The sequence below is a fragment of the Papio anubis genome, chromosome 3 (genome assembly GCF_008728515.1).
Source record: "Papio anubis isolate 15944 chromosome 3, Panubis1.0, whole genome shotgun sequence".
NCBI classification, from domain to species: Eukaryota; Metazoa; Chordata; class Mammalia; order Primates; family Cercopithecidae; genus Papio; species Papio anubis.
In genome coordinates this window covers 147,225,063-147,243,840 of record NC_044978.1, presented here as the reverse complement: position 1 = coordinate 147,243,840, position 18,778 = coordinate 147,225,063, and the positions used below count along the sequence as shown (strand labels likewise).

The window sequence follows — 18,778 nt, the reverse complement described above, 5'->3', positions numbered from 1 at the left end:
GATAATTATGTGTCTTGGAGTTGCTCTTCTCGAGGAGTATCTTTGTGGCGTTCTCTGTATTTCCTGAATTTGAATGTTGGCCTGCCCTACTAGGTTGGGGAAGTTCTCCTGGATGATATCCTGCAGAGTGTTTTCCAACTTGGTTCCATTTTCCCCCTCACTTTCAGGCACACTGATCAAGACGTAGATTGGTCTTTCCACATAATCCCATATTTCTTGAAGGCTTTGTTCATTTCTTTTTACTCTTTTTTCTCTACACTTCTCACTTCATTTCATTCATTTGATCTTCAATTGCTGATACTCTTTCTTCCAGTTGATTGAGTCGGTTACTGAAGCTTGTGCATTTGTCACATAGTTCTCGTGTTATGGTTTTCATCTCTATCAGTTCTTTTAGGTCTTCTCTCCATTGATAATTCTAGTTATCCATTCATCCATTCTTTTTTCAAGGTTTTTAGTTTCTTTGCGCTGGTTATGTAGTTCCTCCTTTAGCTCTGAGAAGTTTGATCGACTGAAGCCTTCTTCTCTCGTCAGTCATTCTCTGTCCAGCTTTGTTCCGTTGCTGGCGATGAGCTGCGTTCCTTTGGAGGGGGAGATGCGCTCTGATTTTTTGTATTTCCAGCTTTTCTGCACTGCTTTTTCCCCATCTTTGTGGTTTTATCTGCCTTTGGTCTTTGATGATGGTGACGTACTGATGGCGTTTTGGTGTGGGTGTCCCATTTGTTAGTTTTCCTTCTAACAGGACCCTCAGCTGTAGGTCTGTTGGAGTTTGCTTGAGGCCCACTGCAGACCCTGTTTGCCTGGGTATCAGCAGCGGAGGCTGCAGAAGATAGAATATTGCTGAACAGCAAGTGTTGCTGTGTGATTCTTGCTCTGGACGCTTCGTCTCAGGGGTGTACCCCGCCATGTGAGGTGTGAGGTGTCGGTCTGCACCTAGTAGGGGCTGTCTCCCAGTTAGGCTACTCAGGGGTCAGGGACCCACTTGAGCAGGCAGTCTATCCGTTCTCAGATCTCAACCTCCGTGCTGGGAGATCCACTGCTCTCTTCAAAGCTGTCAGACAGGGGCATTTACCTCTGCTGAGGTTTCTGCTGCTTTTTGTTTAGCTATGCCCTGTCCCCAGAGGAGGAGTCTACCGAGGCAGGAAGGCCTCCTTGAGCTGTGGTGGGCTCCACCCAATTCGAGCTTCCCAGCGGCTTTACCTACTTAAGCCTCAGCAATAGCGGGCACCCCTCCCCCAGCCTCACTGACATCTTGCAGTTAGATCTCAGACTGCTGTGCTAGCGATGAGGGAGGCTCCGTGGGCATGGGACCCTCTGGGCCAGGTGTGGGATATAATCTCCTGGTGTGCCGTTTGCTAAGACCCTTGGTAAAGCACAGTATTAGGGTGGGAGTTACCTGATTTTCCAGGTGTTGTGTGTCTCAATTTCCTTTGGCTAGGAAAAGGAAGTCCCTTCCCCCTTGCGCTTCCCAGGTGAGGTGATGCCTCGCCGTGCTTCAGCTCTTGCTGGTCGGGATGCACCCGCGGACCAGCGCCAACTGTCCCGACACACCCCGGTGAGATGAACCCGGTACCTCAGTTGAAAATGCAGAAATCACCCGTCTTCTGTGCCGCTCACACTGCGAGCTGGAGGCTGGAGCTGCTCCTATTCGGCCATCCAAGTATACAGTTTTATGCTGCAAAGATACCATGTGGCATCAAGTGGCTCCAAAAGACCACATCACTGGTGGCTCCAATGAAGACTCAACCCCAATGCAGACCATTCCGATTCACATCCAAACTGCTGCAGTACCACCAACTGCCTCCTTCCATGAATCTCAGTCATTCACCTCATGGTCACGAGGGCTTCAAAGAGGAATCAAACAGACCTATGCCATCCTCATAAAGGGCATATTTACAATTTCTAATTCTAAAAGAAATGCTATTTATTTTACACACATATTATCCCAATCTTGTGTTTAAAACATTTAAAATTATAAACAAAATCATAATGAACAAGTGAAGGACACTATGCCACGTCCTGGCTGCATGCAGATTCAAGTCCCTCTCCTGGGGGCTGCAGAAGAAGTAGGGAGACGTGACTTACATATCCAAAAGGCATAGAAATGGAAGAACATGAATAGAAAAGCCAGCCTCACCCTACTGGTGAGAAAACCTTTCCCGAACCAGAAGAGTTTCAAGACAGACTTTAACAAAGACAGGGTCGTGACTCAGCAGGCAAGGGCTTAGGCAATGTTTTATTTCCATAATGAATTAATCTCCAAAAAGGACATTTTTCACACTGGTAAATACAGTTTAAATGTCTCAAGAACTTTGTCTCATCACCCAAACAAGACTACCAGTTCCTTAAAGCATGGAATACGATCCTTATTTTACATTCATTTTAGTATATACCTCACAGAGGTAGCACAGACCTCTGAGCATTTACCAACAAGATTAAAAAATAGCTAGACATCTAAATTCTAGGCTAGGTCAACAGCCTCAGGGCCACTCAATATATTCAGTTATAGGAATAACCCAAACTTCCAACAGGGTTTGTGGAAGCCATCACAGGACGGGACTAGATCTCCCAGGGGCAAAGTGAACGAAAGCCAATGTTCATTTTGTCCCCCAACCTAGTGAACTGAAGAGCCTGACCCAGCCTGGTTCCTACTGGTTTGAACCTGATGGGTTGAGACTCCAGAAGGATAAGAATGTCTGAGAACCTTCTGCAGCCCCCCACACTGCAAAGTCCCATAACAGACCTCTCCTTGAAATCCTATTCACAGCAGAGATGTGGTCAGCACACACAGAAGGAGTGAGGCTGGGAATCCCAAGTTCTGACTCCTCGACTGCCAATGTTATGTTTCACACAACAGGCGAGTAAGGAATACAGTGAGCTTTTTAATCCAATCATTTGCAAATTAATAAGTAAGTAATATACCAACATAATATTTTGCTGTACAAGATGACAATCTTAAAAAGAATTTATACATGTATCATGTGGAACATTTTTATTCCTAATTTATACTTTGAAAGATATCTGACAATGTACAAAGAATACCCAGTTCTAGGTGATGACTGTTTTGTATAATCATTTATTTACAAAATTTCACCACATAATAGGAACTACCTTTAAAAAAAAAATCAGCATTGGTCCTATAAAGGCCATTGGGATAAATTCTTAAGCCTACAAAAGACGCCTTAGTACTACTGCTCCCAGGCTCAATATTGTTAACTAAAATCTGACTCCAAGGCCCAGGCGTAGTTTCTAGTTCCAATTCTACAGTCATTCAAAAGCACATCTAACTAGATTGACAAGGGACAGTGGAGGACCCAAGCAGTCCTATCAACCTCTATAAGAGGTGTACATAAGCCTACTGCTCATACCCTTCTAGCCATACCACCCTTTATTTATAATGGGACACCAGGTCATCCCATTATGCTAAAACATGGTTGCTCTGGGAAAAAACAAGGCTTTCTCTAGACCAGCTGGACTGGTCAGGAGGGAGAGTAAAAAGTGGCTGTCGCTAGTGAAAAATGGTTTCATTTCTTCGAACTTTTTCCTTTTCCTTTTCTGGGCTCCTTATCTTTTTCTGGTTTTGAAGGCTTTGAAGGTTTTGTCTTTTTCTGTTAGGGGGAGGGAGAAAATAACAAAATAGTTAATAGCTGTGTTTATGAGTAAATGAAATAAGTTCATCTCTACAACAAATCTAATCTTCACCTGCAACTTACTTAAAGAAGGGAGGCTGCAAACATCAAGATCTTGAACTACTGCGACCCATGAAGCGCTTACTTTCAAGCAACAACTGCCCTACTTACAGCCTTTAAAAGCTGGCAGTAAAAACTGAGAGGGTATTTAGAATTTAGAACTAAGATCTGTTCCCCATGTAAGGCAGTTTCTTGGATTTAGAACAGAGGTATACTTAGAAAAGACAAAATAAGCAAGAGATAATTGACAAATAGGGTAATGTTTAGATGAAGAATTTCCTCTTCTTTTAGTTTCAGATTAGAGGTGTAAACACAGTCATTTTGTGAAAGCAGAAGAGAGGGAGAGAGGGAGACCACCCCTTAGGGTCTACATGAGCCACAGTGAAGAAGGCCACTATTCCTACTCCTGCATATAGAAAACAGAAATGAAAGGCAAGAAGCACCCACATCCAGCAAAGGACAGAGGAGGATCGGACGAGGTTCCTTGGCTCAACCAGCTGTAAACAGCAGGCTGATACCACAGTTGGCTTTCATCTTTCCCATCAAAAGACAAGAATATTTTGCTCTGAGAAACTTCTACAAAGCAGTTTAGTGGCTATAGCAAAACATACACAACAGAAGAAACTGTTTTGTTAAAAACATTTTTCTTGAAAGTATATACCAATGGCCAGATAAATAAAAATGGTACTTTTTCTAACAGAACATATGGCCATCAAAATCATGTCCTGTTTTCTTGCCGTTTGGCTCTTCGACTACTATAAGAAACTGTTTATAAAAATGAAATCTCTACCTTCTCCACCCTCAACCATGATGAACAAAAAAACTTAGAAGTATTTTCAATTTATTCTGCCATGTGCTGAAAAGGCTCTATTATTCACCAGGCAAGGAAAGATCATCTATTTTGAGGTTCTCCTGTCGGTGGCTTAAAATACTACCTTGATCATGGCATCAGTTTCTATAGCATCTTGGTCTTTCTCATCAGATTGAGAGTCATCTTCATTTAACTCTTCATTGTATTCCGAATCCAGGGATGGGCTTGTGCTGTGTCTAGATGCCTTTACAGCTTGAAGTGAATATGGAGTAAGGTGGGCTTCCTTATTGTAAGCTCTTGTGAAGGCTGCTTTCACCTACATGAAAGGAGTAGACGGAGTTTTTAAAAATATAAGTCCCAAACAATTATTTTAAACTCTGGAAGCCTAAAGAGACCCTGAGGCCCCCTTGCAACTGTTTGCAAAGTATTTATGTATATACATGTAAATCTAAGTATGTGTATTTTTCTATGGATAAGTTCCGAATTTTTCATAACATTCTTAACAGAGCCCATGACAAAAAAGACTCAAGGCCGGGCGGGCTCACACCTCTCCATGAGAATCTTCAACCCAGGAGGTGGAGGTTGCAGTGAGCTGAGATCGCGCCATTGCACTCCAAGTTGGGTGACAGAGTGAGATTCTGTCTAATAAAAAAAGGATTTGGGAACTTTAGGCAAACAAACAAACAAAAGGTCACTTCAAGTCATCATGTTTACCTATTCAGCATTCTCCACATTTCTACAAAGTAGTAAGCAAAGTTAGTCAGTGAATCAGTCAATCAAAAAGGGGCTTGGCTGGGTACAGTGGCTCATGCCTGTAATCCCAGCACTTCGCAAGGCCAAAGCAGGCAGATCACATAAGGCCAGGAGTTCGAGACCAGCCTGGCCAACACGGGGAAACCCTGTCTCTACTAAAAATACAAAACTTAGCCAGGCGTGGTGGAGCACACCTGTAATCCCAGCTACTTGGGAGGCTGAGGCAGGAGAATCGCTTGAACCTGAGAGGTGGAGGTTGCAGTAAGCCGAGATCGTACCACTGCCCTTCAGCTTGGGCAAAGGAGTGAGACTGTCTCCAAAAAAAAAAAAAGAAAAAGAAAAAGAAAAAAAAAAAAGTGAGGGGAGCTCATCATAAGATATAAGTTGGCCTTTAATTTCCACAAAACACAAGATACCTTTTCCATAATAATAGTAGTTACTTCAAAATACTACGAAACTTGAAAGTCTTACCTTCAAGCTTCTAATCATAATTCCTGAATTAGTCCATGAATTCTAACAATGGATGTCTGCTGTGAGAATTTACTGATAACCATAAAGTTGGGTCAAAATTTTGGAGAGGGCAAACTAGAGAGACTGAGTCTTCTAAACGCATTCATTACACAGGTGCAAGAGTTGGGTACTGGATGTTACATATTCATGATGTATCACTTTAGTTTTTTTGTGCTCATTATAAGAAAAGCGGGGATATATTATTACAGGGAAGATTATCCAACTGGAATAAATGCTGAATCCACAGATTAGGTAGACTAAGAAAAAGAAAATTTATACAAATCCTCAGCCAATAAACACATTTTATTTTTACGACCCATTACCACCAGAGCTCACAGCTCAACTTTTAATTCCCTAGGCTCATCCTCTCACCCTTTATAAAGAATATATTTATATTTGCTCCTCAAATTTCACTTCTTGTTTTTCCACTGAGCATAAAGCAAATATAAAAATACAAATTGTAAAGTCAAGTCCAGAAGTCTACTCTTAATACTGCATTCAAATAGTATCTATGGAAAATATAGGTCATAATAAGCAACAAGCATTTAAGGGGAAAAAGAAGTAAATCTTTTTATAAAGCATCTAAAACACCTCTGAAGTACTGTCAGTACAAACCTGGTATTAGAAAGTGATGGAGAACCGGTGAGTGACATGATTTACCTTGGGATCCAGCTTTGAAAAGGGACTAGGTTTGCCACCCCAGCTGCTAATTTCCATGATATTCTCAAAGTCTTCTTTCATCAAATAATATGTGTCCATAAGTGCAACAACATCCTGTACCCCGTCGACTCCTTGTGAGGTCAAGGGCTGTACAAGTGCATCCCTTAGATGTGACAGATAATCCATGTTTACAGTCCTTTTGCTGGAGTAAGTTCTGAAACCACAACAAAAAAGACATAGTCAACAGCAAAGTATCAACTTAAGTCATACTGTGCATACCAGCACTGAGTTAATCAGGCAGAGTTCAATCCGATTTCAATAATGCTGAATGGAACGCGTACTATATGACAGCCAGCTGGTGTAGTTTGGAAAGCCCAGCACCACAGCATGAGGGTAATGGGTACACATCACATGCCCAAAGGAAGTTTTCTACTTACCCACATCAGTGACTGAAAAACAAATGTGGACTCTACCCTACTCTTAAGGCCCAGGCAACAGAATGTTTCTTTGTGTTCATAAATATGACTCGTTCCAAGTTCCAAAATATTAAAAGCATCAGTAGAAGGCAATGAAATTCCCTATCTCAAGTGTGTGAATGTGTGTAACACCTTTTGGTCTCTGATTATAACATACAAAATCATATATGAATGTTTCCCTCACATTTCCTAATACTGCTACTCTGAAATCTTCAGTTCTAGAACTGGGTTTTCCCCAAATCTAAGAAAATTGCAGAGTGTTCCCACAAAATCAAAAAGTGATCCACACTGGCCAGAGGAAGGTTTAGGGAAACAGTCTCTGGTCTGCTAAGAACTAGAATGTTATCATAAAATGACTTTCTTTCTCTCTTAAATGTTGTCACTTCTTAAAGACAGAAAGCTACTGAACAAAATAATATTTCAAATGCCACCATCCTAAATCTTTCCAACCCAGCTGCCTCTATCTTCAAACCAGGCAATTATATGCATACATATTTTTATTTATTTATTTATTTATTTATTTTCAGACGAAGTCTTGCTCTTGTTGCCCAGGCTGGAGTGCAGTGGCACAATTTCAGCTCACTGCAACCTCCGCCTTCTAGGTTCAGGAGGCTCTCCTGCCTTTAGCCTCCCGAGTAGCTGGGATTACAGGCGCCCGCTACCACACCCAGCTACTTTTTTTTGTATTTTTAGTAGAGACCGGGTTTCACCATGTTACCCAGGCTGGTCTCAAACTCCTGACAGGTGATCCGCCCGCCTTGGCCTGTCCAAAGTGCTGGGATTACAGACGTAAGCCACTGCGCCCAGTCTGTATACATATTTTAAACAAGCAACCTCAAAAGCTGTTGGTATCAGAATCAGCATCAGAAGCAGAAAGAAATGATTCTTTACAAATTATCTATGGGTCCTGCTCCTGCCTTCAAGGAACTGAATGTGTGAACCACAAGAAGCCACAGCTTTTCTCCTGATCAGAAATCTAGACTCACCCTCGCAACTATTACCTAGACAAAGAGTTTTTAAAACTCTCCTATTTCAATTTCATCCATTTCCTCTACATTGTCTTCCATAATTAAGCATGCTAGTACTTAAAGGAAGTAGTGTGGGTCCCTGAACCACAGTACCCCCAAAAATCATGAAACCATTTCCAAAATTGTTCTCCTACAATGTTTACAGTATCATCATTTTCTAGTAGACTCATAGAAAAGTCAAAGATGCCATTTAGGGTACCTAAAGCAAGGGTTCTTAACCTCAGGAATCTGTAATTCCCCAAAAGTATTTTCTTTGTGGATCTATACATTGTCGGGGGAATAAAAATCAAAGCATTCAGATTCTCAAAAGCACCTATGACCCCCAAAAAGGTTACGAACCAATAATAAGATCACACTTGCATTTTTTAAAGAAGAGAAACAGACCTACAAAAAAGTTCAGTGACTTGATCAGGGTTAAAAAGTAGGGAGGTCTTAATTTACTTTACAAATTGTGAATTCACTATAATGCAGAGATCGCACTACTGCATTCCAGCCTGGGTGACAGAGTGTGACCCTGTCTCAAAAAAGAAGAAGAATCCATAATATTTATGTGTATGCACATTTTCCAAGTTTCTAAAGTTCAACAAAATTGTACCAAATGCAAGTATTTTTGAACTTCCTTAAACTTTTCCAAGCACATTCGTTTTCAGTGATGTGAGCAGCCTCCTCCTGTTGCATGCTAAACTGCTATTTCCAATCCCACATGACTAGGTCAGTTTACTACTAGAGAAAATTGGTAAAAAACAGTTTGTTTCTTTAAATAGTTCAATTATTTTCCGATTAATTATTCTGAAGCTGGGAAGCTATTCCCACTAGTAATAGACATAATAACAATAACAGTGCCATCTCAGACTTCTGTAGTCTTTAAAATTTTAAATTATGACATCTACCATTTTATTCTCCAAAGTATCCTTTTAAGTGGTAAAACAAGAGTTATACTGATTATACGTCATAAAACTCAGCCCATAAAATATAAGGAACTTATCCAGGATCATTCATCTAGTTAGCAATAAAATAAAAACTAAAACACAAATCTTTTGACTCACATGATTGTTACTGGATAAAGCCAAATACATCAAATCGATAAAATACCCGAAACCGAGTAATCCCACCTACCTGAGACTCATATGTAAGGCCAGGTCCTGAACAATACGATCATGTTTGCCTGTAGACGAGTGCTTCCCCAGCCAGCTCGGGAAGGTGGGAAACTGGGTCATGAACCCTCTCATCAACTCTCCAGGAAGAACACTGGCATAAATGGCCTGAAAAAAATCAATTGCAGTCCAGAATTTATGTTCGGTACAAAGTTACTTCCTTAACAGTCATTGGCTTCCAAACAGTCTATGGAAGATAAAGCAACACTGTCCCAAATACCTACCTACAGGCCAGTCAGATGCTTTCTCTAACTCTGATCTGTTGGTACGGGAAACTTCTCCCAAAGAAAACAACAGACTGTGGTACACACCTTGATCCTACGTGTTATGGCTCACAGGGAGATCATCTCGCCAACTCAGCCTCCTCAAGCAACTAATCTCAACAGACCAGTTACCTCACAACGTCACAGCAAATAATTACTTAAGAGGGATATGATGGTCTTTAACATAAATGATTGACAGCATAGGTAGATTAAAGCATAGAAAGACGAATGATTAGAGTCCATTAAACTGGCACTTGAGAAGTTTTTTAAAAATGTATCCTTAGATGTCTTCTATGTCTAGTGTGTTCACCTTCTTAAAGACTGGAATTATAGTCTACATAAATTTTGTATACTACTTATTCTAGTAATTCCCTCACAAGCACTTTTTCCTATTAGACAATCTTTGCAAATAGTTTTAAAGGCTATAAATACTTCCTCAAGAGAATTCATCATCATCATTCTCCTGCTGCTAGACCTGGAGATTTTCTCTAACTTTTTGTTATCAGAACACTTTTGGAAGTATTTTTGTACATTAAGGTTTTCCTGTGTTAAAACATTATGCCTTTGAGGTACAATTATTAAGTAAACAAAACTAAACACATAAAATATAAAAGAAAAGATTTTGGGCCAGGTGCAGTGGCTCATGCCAGTAACCCCAGCACTTTGGGAGATGGGCAGACAACTTGCGCCCAGGAGTTCAAGACCAGTCCGGCCAACATGGTGAAACCCCGCCTCAACAAAAATAACAAAAATTAGCTGGCATGGTGGCGCACACCTATAGTCCCAGCTACTTGCAGGGCTGAGGCGGGAGGATCGCTTGAGCCCAGGAGGTCAGGGCTGCAGTGAGCCGTGATCACACCACTGCACTGCAGTCTAGGTGACAGAGTGAGACCCTGTCTCAAAAATAAAAATAAAAAGTTCTGTGTCTCCAGAATGAAATTTTGTTTCTTGTTTTCAAGCAATGTGTGGGTAGAATCAAGAGAGAGCATCTAGGCTCTTCTGCGAAGTGTCAGTTGACTCTAGTTTTGATTACTCAGGCCAGTAATCCTGTATAACTATACAAAAGTCAAAAAGAACAAATAACTCTCTTAATTAGCATCAAGTGCTCTACCAAATGTCTGCTTTTGCAGTTAAAGAATCAGTCTGGATTACCTCACAATACAGTACCCAATATAAAACTGCTTTTTTAGCAAGGAAGACGAAAATCTGAATGAATGCCTCAGAGGTGCGGCTGCTGGCCTGCCCTAGCTGCACTGCTTCTAGGAGCCGCTACTCAGTGACCACCTGGGAGAGCCAAGAGTGACCAAAAATTAAAAAACAAGGATTCTTAAGTTAAAACGCAGCAAATAAAACTTCTGATTCACATCTTACAACCAAAATCTAACATTCCTATTTCTATGTATCCATTTACATTAAAATTTTTTGACACATATAGATAGAATAAGGCCAAAATTCAAAACATTAACATCACCAAATGCTAACGAGGATACGGAACAAGAGGAACTCCATTCACTGCTGGTGGGAATGCAAAACTGTACCGTTTGGTAGTTTCTTACAAAATTAAACATACTCTTTACCATACGATCCAGCAACCACGCTTCTTGGTATTCACCCAAGTGAATTAAAAACTACGTTCACACAAAAACCTGCACATGGATGTTTATGAGCAGTTTTATTTATAATTACCAAAAGCTGGGAGCAACCAAGATGTCCTTTTAGTAGGTGAATAAACAATTTAACTGTGGTACATTCACACAATGTAATATTATTCAACAATAAAAAGAAGTGAGCTATCAAGCCAGGAGAAGACATGGGGGGGCTGGGCATGGTGGCTCACCCCTGTAATCCCAGCACTTTGGGAGGCTGAGGTGGGCAGATCACTTGAGGTCAGGAGTTCGAGACCAGCCTGGCCAACATAGTAAAACCTCGTCTCTACTAAAAATAAAAAATTGGCCAGGTGTGGTGGCAGGTGCCTGTAATCCCAGCTACTCAGGAGCCTGAGACAAGAGAATCACATGAACCCGGGAGGCGGAGGCTACAGTGAGCCAAGATCACACCATTGTACTCCAGCCTGGGTAACAAAGAGAGACTCCGACTCAAAAAAAAAAAAAAAAGTCATGGAAGAACCCTCTATGCTACTACTAAGTGGAAGAAGCCAATTGGAAAAGTCCACCTACTACATGATTCCAACTATACCACATTCTGGAAAAGGCAAAACTATAGACACAGTAAAAGGATCAGTGGTTGCCAGGGGTTGTAGGGAGGAGAGAGGAAAGGAAGAATGAACAGGTAGAGCACGATTTTTAGGACAGTGAAACTATTCTGTATGATACTATAATGGTGAATACATGTCATTAGACATTTGTCAAAACCATACAATGTACACCACCAAGAGGGAATGCTAATGTAAACTATGGACTCTGGGTGATAATGAGGTATCACTGTAGGTTCATCGATTATAACAGATATACCACTGTGGTAGGGGACGCTGGCAGTGGGAGAGGCTGTGCGTGTGAGGGGGACACGAAGTATATGAGAACTCTCTGTACCTTCCACTCAATTTTGAATCCATGGGCCGGGTGTGGATCACCATGTTGGCCAGGCTGGTCTCAAACTGCTGAGCCTAAACTGCTCTAAAAAATAAACCATATAGGCCAGACGTGGTGGCTCACACCTGTAATCCCAGCACCTTGGGGGCCACAGGAGGAGGATCGCTTGAGGCCAGGAATTCAAGACCAGTCGGTGAAACACAGCGAGACCTTGTCTCTACCAAAAATTTTGAAAATTTAAATAAATAAGAAAGTGTATTAACTTTTTTAGAACCTGCTTAATCATTGTTCTAACTATAAATTCTGATTAGCAACTAGGTAAAATACAACACAGAGGTAACTGACACATACCTCTAGTTTGAGAGAGGTCATTAAACCATTTGACATGGATTATTCTGAACAGTGCAAAACCACTCCAAACATGAAAGTCAAACATAAGGAACTCTGGAAAAGCCATTTTATAATTGCTGAAGCATGAGTATAATTTAAAATTTATCCCTTTCTCAAAATTTATAATAGACACTGACAATCTTTGAGAAAAAATTCATTTGAATTAGAAACACTTTTAGCAGCTGTCTGTACTTCTTACTATATATCCCTGGATTCCACAGGCATATCAAGGAACTATAATAACTATTTCTATCAAGCTACCTACAGAACAAGAAGTGTTTTGGCTTAAGAAAGTAACTAAGACAAGGAAATTTATTTTACCATTTTGATATCCTTTTTGGCTCTGTGAGAATCAGCTTTGGCCTGGTCATAGGTTAATGCTTTACTTCGTGCACACCACATACTCAGATTATGTAAAACCTAAAAGGATCACAAATAAGACAACGTCAAGATAGGAAAATCCTGTTACTCCCCACCCCTACAAGATTGAAAGCATTACCTAAAAATAATCAACAACTGTTACATAATATATATTTAATTTACCTGTCTGATATCTTGATTGGCTCCCAAAATTATTTCATTCATTGCTGGAGGGGGAATCTTTAAACCTTCTTTAAATGCAATAGACATCATAGCACCCTGAAATTGACAACGGAGGAGTCCTCAATGATTTTAACTCATATAATCAGATATTTTAAAAATATTTATCAGGTACTTTTAAAAATTGACCCTTAAATAAATAGGCTAGTGTGATGGGAAAAAAATTTCAATCATCATACCTTAATCTGTTCAACCCGAGGTCTTTGAAAACGAAGATCAAAACAATAATGAACCAGAGAGCGAATCTTGGGATGATTTCTATCATTGCACATACAAATAATGGGAATTTTAGTATGTTTTATCAGGCCAATTAATTCCTGAAAGGCAAGTTAGCAACACAAAAATAATTATTTTTAAAATGACAAATATCACACAAGGTAATTTTGGTTCTAAAAATCTCCTCAGCGACATGCCTTGACTGCCATGAGAAAATGACAATGTTTTAAAAATCTAAATTATCAATAGTGAAACTGCAAAAATACAGCACTTGAATTACCTGAATTCCTCCCCTATCCTCATTGCCTGCCATGCCATCTACTTCATCCATGATGAGAGCATGTTTCGTGCTTACTGAAGAGGCTGCTCCATCTGACCCAGGTTGAGGAGCAATGGGATGAGACAAAAACAAAATAACAATTGCTCAAAAACTGCTGCTCTGTAGAAAATTATGTAACAGATATTAAACTTCAAAAGCTACAAGAATATGCAGCACTGGGCTACAGAGTGTTGCTAAAGAAAAAAAAAGAATATGCAGCAAAGAGAAACTCTCCCTGCCACCCCTTCCCCTGCAGACCCCAATTCCCTTCCCAGAGACAAACAATAGTCTCTTACACGTCCTTTAAGAGATATTCTACACATATGTGCATAAAAATATACAACTGAGGATTTTTTTTTTTTTTCTTTTTTTGAGATGGAGTTCCACTCATTGCCCAAGCTGGAGTGCAATGGCGTGATATTGGCTCACTGCAACCTCCGCCTCCCGGGTTCAAGCGATTATCTTGCCTCAGCCTCCCGAGTAGCTGAGATTACAGGTGCACGCCAACACACCCGGCTAATTTCTGTATTTTTAGTAGAGACGGGTTTTCACCATGTTGACCAGGCTGGTCTCGAACTCCTGACCTCAGGTGATCCATCCGCCTCGGCCTCCTAAAGTGCTGGTATTACAGGCGTGAGCCAACATGCCCGGCCAGTTTTGTCATTTTATGTATTTTGGTGATTCATTCTTTATCTATAGATATAGAACACTTCATTTTTTAAGGCAATTTAATATTCCATCCTACACATGTACCGCACTTTACTTAATCACCATTAATGAAATATATAGGATGCTTCCAAGCTTTTTTCTATTATGTCATACTAAATGACTATCCTTATCTATATGGCATATATATGCCAGTTTGCACATATATAAGTAAAATAATAGCTAAATTCCAGCAATTGGAATTTCTGGGCTAACGGGTATGTGTAATTTGAGAAATACTGCCGGACTGCTCTCCAGAGTAGTACCAATCTACCCTCCCAACAGCCATGTCTAAGAGTGACATTTCCTGAGCAAATTCTTTTGAACAATGTGAAGGCACCAAGAATTCAGGTGACAAAACAACACACCATAGATGATTCTAAACAGGCACTGTGCGGTCCTTAACTTGAGCATCTTATTTTCCATGAACTTTGGCCATGGAGGACCACTAGCTACAAGCTGAAACACAGTGGGCATTTGCACACTGTCTTCTCTTCTACTACCTTTGCCTGCAATGACCTCTTCCACCTCCAAATGGTTTTATTTCTCATTCTTTGAGGTCTTTCAAAACAATTATCACCCCTTTACTCAATGCCCCAAGCATAATTACTTCTTCATCTGCTGGCCTTATTACCTCACTGTGTATTACATACCTTATTACATACATACACAGAGTGAGGTTAATAAGGTAATGAAGTAATAAGTCACACTGTATTACATACAGTTTTTTTATTTTCTCTCTTTACAGGATTCACCTATGAATCCTCTAAAATCATATGAAAAATGCATTAAAATGTGCATGTACACATTTTTATCACATTCTCAGAAACCTCTAAGACCTATGAAAGGGTAAGTACTACCCCATAAGAATGATGTCAGAGGACTTTCTTATTCTCTTGTTAGCCCCAGAATTTAGTAGGGTGTTTGGCACACAACCTGTGTTCAATACTGGTTACTGAACATTGAAATGAACATATTTTTCTTATATCACAACAACAGCAGTTCAAAAAGCCACATACTTGAATAAAAGCCTTTGATGCTGGTATTGCTCAGTGACTCAGCAACAATCGCCTTCAAACTGCTCTTACTCCGGGTGTCACTTGCATTCAGTTCCACGTAGCTGTATCCCAATTCCTAATCAAAATATTGGAAACCACTGATGGCACAATACGAATTACCTCCACCACCCCCGCCAAGAAAGGCCAGTTAAGAAAGACAGAAGGTACAAACATCACATAAAAAACCATAGGTAAAAATATAAAGTATGATACTAACAGACAATGAGATTAACTATAGTATGCCTTACAATATTAGACATTTTTAGAATATCATATACATATATATAACATACACATATAAATACTAATAAATTTGGTCTTAGAACTTCAGCTGACAAATCACTAATCTGGAAGAGTATATTCAAACAAGCAATTTTACTAAATTTACTTCTTAGAGTCCTAAAAAAAGAATTAAATATAATAACCCCAACAATTCAGTATCAGACACAGAATTAATCTATTATAAGATACCGGCCAGGTGTATTGGCTCACACCTGCAATTCCAGCACTTTTGGGAGGCCAAAGCGGATGGATCACTTGTTGTTAGGAGTTTGAGACCAGCTTGGCCAACATGGTGAAACCCCATCTCGACTACAAATACAAAAAATCAGCTGGGTGTGGTGGCGCGTGCCTGTAGTCTCAGCTACTCGGGAGGCTGAGGCACGAGAATCACTTGAACCTGGGAGGCAGAAGTTACACTGAACCGAGATCGTGCCACTGCACTCCAGCCTGGACGGCAGAGTACAACTGTGTCCCAAAACAAAAAAATAAGATACTAAAAAGTAATCCTAAGATAACTGATAAAGTTAAATCATTCTTTGTCACGACACTATCCCACTAAACAATTTTCCTCTGAAATCAGGAAAATTCAAGTTATTCTGATTCATTTCCCAAAACTGATCAGCTTATGCCTTAATTTGTAAAAAAATATAATGATAATAATAAAGGGAGAAAAAGAGTTGTGTTCACAATTGTAGGGACTAGGGAAAAAATATTGTTTTGCTTTTTCATTAATGTTTATAAATACAGTGAAAACAGATAAAATTTTATTTAAATTTTATGCAGATGCATACAACAAATACCAAAAGAAACCACAAGCTTATGCAGCAGAGGATTGAGAAATCCAGCAATAAATTTCTAATCTGGTATTTCATCATTCTGATACCAACACGTGAACTCTGATCTGCTCTAGCGCCTAAGCAGGTCAAGTTCTCCCGTTGTCTACAGGGATTCAGCAGCAACAGAGACAACAGGAACAAAGGCAGGACCACACAGTGCTGAAGAATAGAACCCTGAGTCGCGCTACGTGGGTGAAAACTGGGCCTCCACCCTCCTCCCTAAGCCTATTTCATTTCACACGTGTGGATGATGACAGTACAGATAATTATTCAGTACATAGAACTATTCAAGGGCATTAAGATATTTGCATCTTTCAGAGTCTAGAATACATGTTTTTGTTATCTATAACACACCCACGTGCTGAACACGCTGCCTCGCTCATAGGTAAGTATTGCCTAGTACTTTAATTACCAATATTTTAAAAGGATTAAAATTACAAACATCACCAGAACCAAAACAGGTTCTAAAGGTTTTATTTTAGACAAATAAACACAGTTTATATATAGACACCACACATGCACACACACAGGCACACATGTGGGTACACACTTTTATCTCCTAGCCATGACCACTCGAGGTTATCTGTCCAACCACACTGCGACAAAGTACCCACCTGACACACCAGGGAAGCTGTGGTGGTTTTGCCAACACCAGGAGGGCCTGACAGCAACGCTGCTTTAAAACTAGAGCCATCATCTTTGCCGGAAAATTTACCAAACTTTGCTGCTAGGAAAAAAGAAGTTCCAGAGTGTTAACCTATATCACCTAACAGAAATTCAGGCATGGCAGGGATAGTTGTGCCTAAACTTCGCATAGACAGCCATCCTCCAGTTTAGTTCTAAATTTGCACAATATTTTCTACAAAACATAAACAAGTTTCCAGAGCATTCAGTGAAATTCTACTTCCTAGCTCACCTCCACCCAAAATAAAAAACTAAAACTAACTCACTTTAAAACTCTTGATTTGAAATAATAATTGTATGAGTTTCCTTTCCTGTGAACGCACAGGCCATGGAGCACGCTGCCGGGGCTCGATCCCGACTCCATCCATCCTCATGCCACCTCTCACCAGCCACGGTGAGTTAAAAGTGACTTAGCCCCTGTGACTGCCTCCTCCTTTGTTAGACAAGGAGAACAACAGTAAAGTTGCTACTAAGGATGTTGTGAGGACCGAATGGCTGAGCACAGAGCCATGCATGCTTCACTAAATGTTAACAAGCATAGTAGCTACATGGTCACAAGAAAAAAAACTGACTTGAAGATGCTGTGTCTGCAACTATCTTGTGCCCCTCAACACTAGACCAGCACTCTTCCTCCCCTCACCACGTGAGCACCTGGCACATACATCAGGCTCAACTCATACTCAATAACTGACAGAGACAATGGTTTTAAACCTACTGCCAGCAGGCATGCAGACAGGGACTACAGTTCACCTGAAGCTTTAAAACAGTCTTCTCGGCCAGGCACGGTGGCTCATGCCTATAATCTCAGCATTTGGGGAGGCAGAGGCGGGTGGATCACATGGTCAGGGGTTCGAGACCAGCCTGGCCAGCATGGTGAAACCCCATCTCTACTAAAAATACAAAAAATTAGCCGGGCATGGTGGTGTGTACCTGTAGCCCCAGGTACTCAGCCTCCTGAACCCAAGCGGCAGAGGTTGCAGTGAGCCTAGATCGCGCCACTGCACTCCAGCCTGGGCAATAGAGCGAGACTGTCTCAAAAAAAAAAAAGTCTTCTCTGGGCACATGAAATGCCTGTCTCTCTTTTAGGGGAGATTTTATTAAGTTTCAGAATGAAAAAATGATTTAACTTGAGTCCTATATCATTACAATATATTATCTGTTTAAATAAACAGGCATCATCAGCAACGGTGATCGGCATCTAGTCATCACTGGTCTATGTTGACAACACTACTAAAACATTTGTGATCTCAAACCTCCGTTAAGAAATACTGTGGACATTAAATACATACTGGAGCTTTTCACTCTCCCCAACAAATACATCACAAACAAGGACAGAAACTACAGAAGCACAGGCCTATCAGGCCTGCCAGAGCAAATCGTGCTTGCTACTGGGAGTTGAGGCTGACTGCCCTGCACGCATGCCTCCGTTATTTATTCACACCTTTCCTCCTATTGCCCTTGCCACTCAGGGGTCTTACTGTCACATGGCTTCAGACCTTGGGACACATACTCTTTCCTACCCAACATTCACCCCTCCCTCCCTTCGCCTAGCTACCTCCTACTTTGTTTCCAAGTCTTAGCTTAGCCATCCCTTCCTCCAGGACGGGAGGACACACACCCAGGCCCTGACCACACATCTTCATCCTCACAGCACCCTGGACTTACCCCTCTAGCAGTACTTGGCACAATACATTTTAATTGCTGGTTCAGATAAGCCTCCCCCACTGCCTGTGAGCTCCTGAGAGGGACTGTTTTGTTCACAACACCACCAGCAGGGTCTAGTACTGCACCTGGGTTC

The 18,778-nt window shown here is 40.8% G+C and overlaps 1 protein-coding gene across 1 annotated transcript in view; it reads right to left on the bottom strand.

Annotated features, from left to right (window-relative positions):
- Positions 1–2,214: 2,214 nt before the first annotated feature.
- The window catches only part of RFC1 (replication factor C subunit 1), a 77,439-nt gene continuing 60,875 nt past the window's right edge, over positions 2,215–18,778 (bottom strand). The window contains exons 14-23 of the mRNA XM_031664827.1: positions 16,911–17,023; positions 15,140–15,254; positions 13,377–13,468; positions 13,060–13,197; positions 12,824–12,919; positions 12,598–12,700; positions 9,041–9,227; positions 6,421–6,634; positions 4,622–4,813; positions 2,215–3,605 (exon numbers count right to left, since the gene is read on the bottom strand). Coding sequence (XP_031520687.1) covers positions 3,522–3,605; positions 4,622–4,813; positions 6,421–6,634; positions 9,041–9,227; positions 12,598–12,700; positions 12,824–12,919; positions 13,060–13,197; positions 13,377–13,468; positions 15,140–15,254; positions 16,911–17,023 — 1,334 coding nt within the window. The 3' untranslated portion in view covers positions 2,215–3,521. The remainder of the gene's footprint in view (positions 3,606–4,621; positions 4,814–6,420; positions 6,635–9,040; positions 9,228–12,597; positions 12,701–12,823; positions 12,920–13,059; positions 13,198–13,376; positions 13,469–15,139; positions 15,255–16,910; positions 17,024–18,778) is intronic.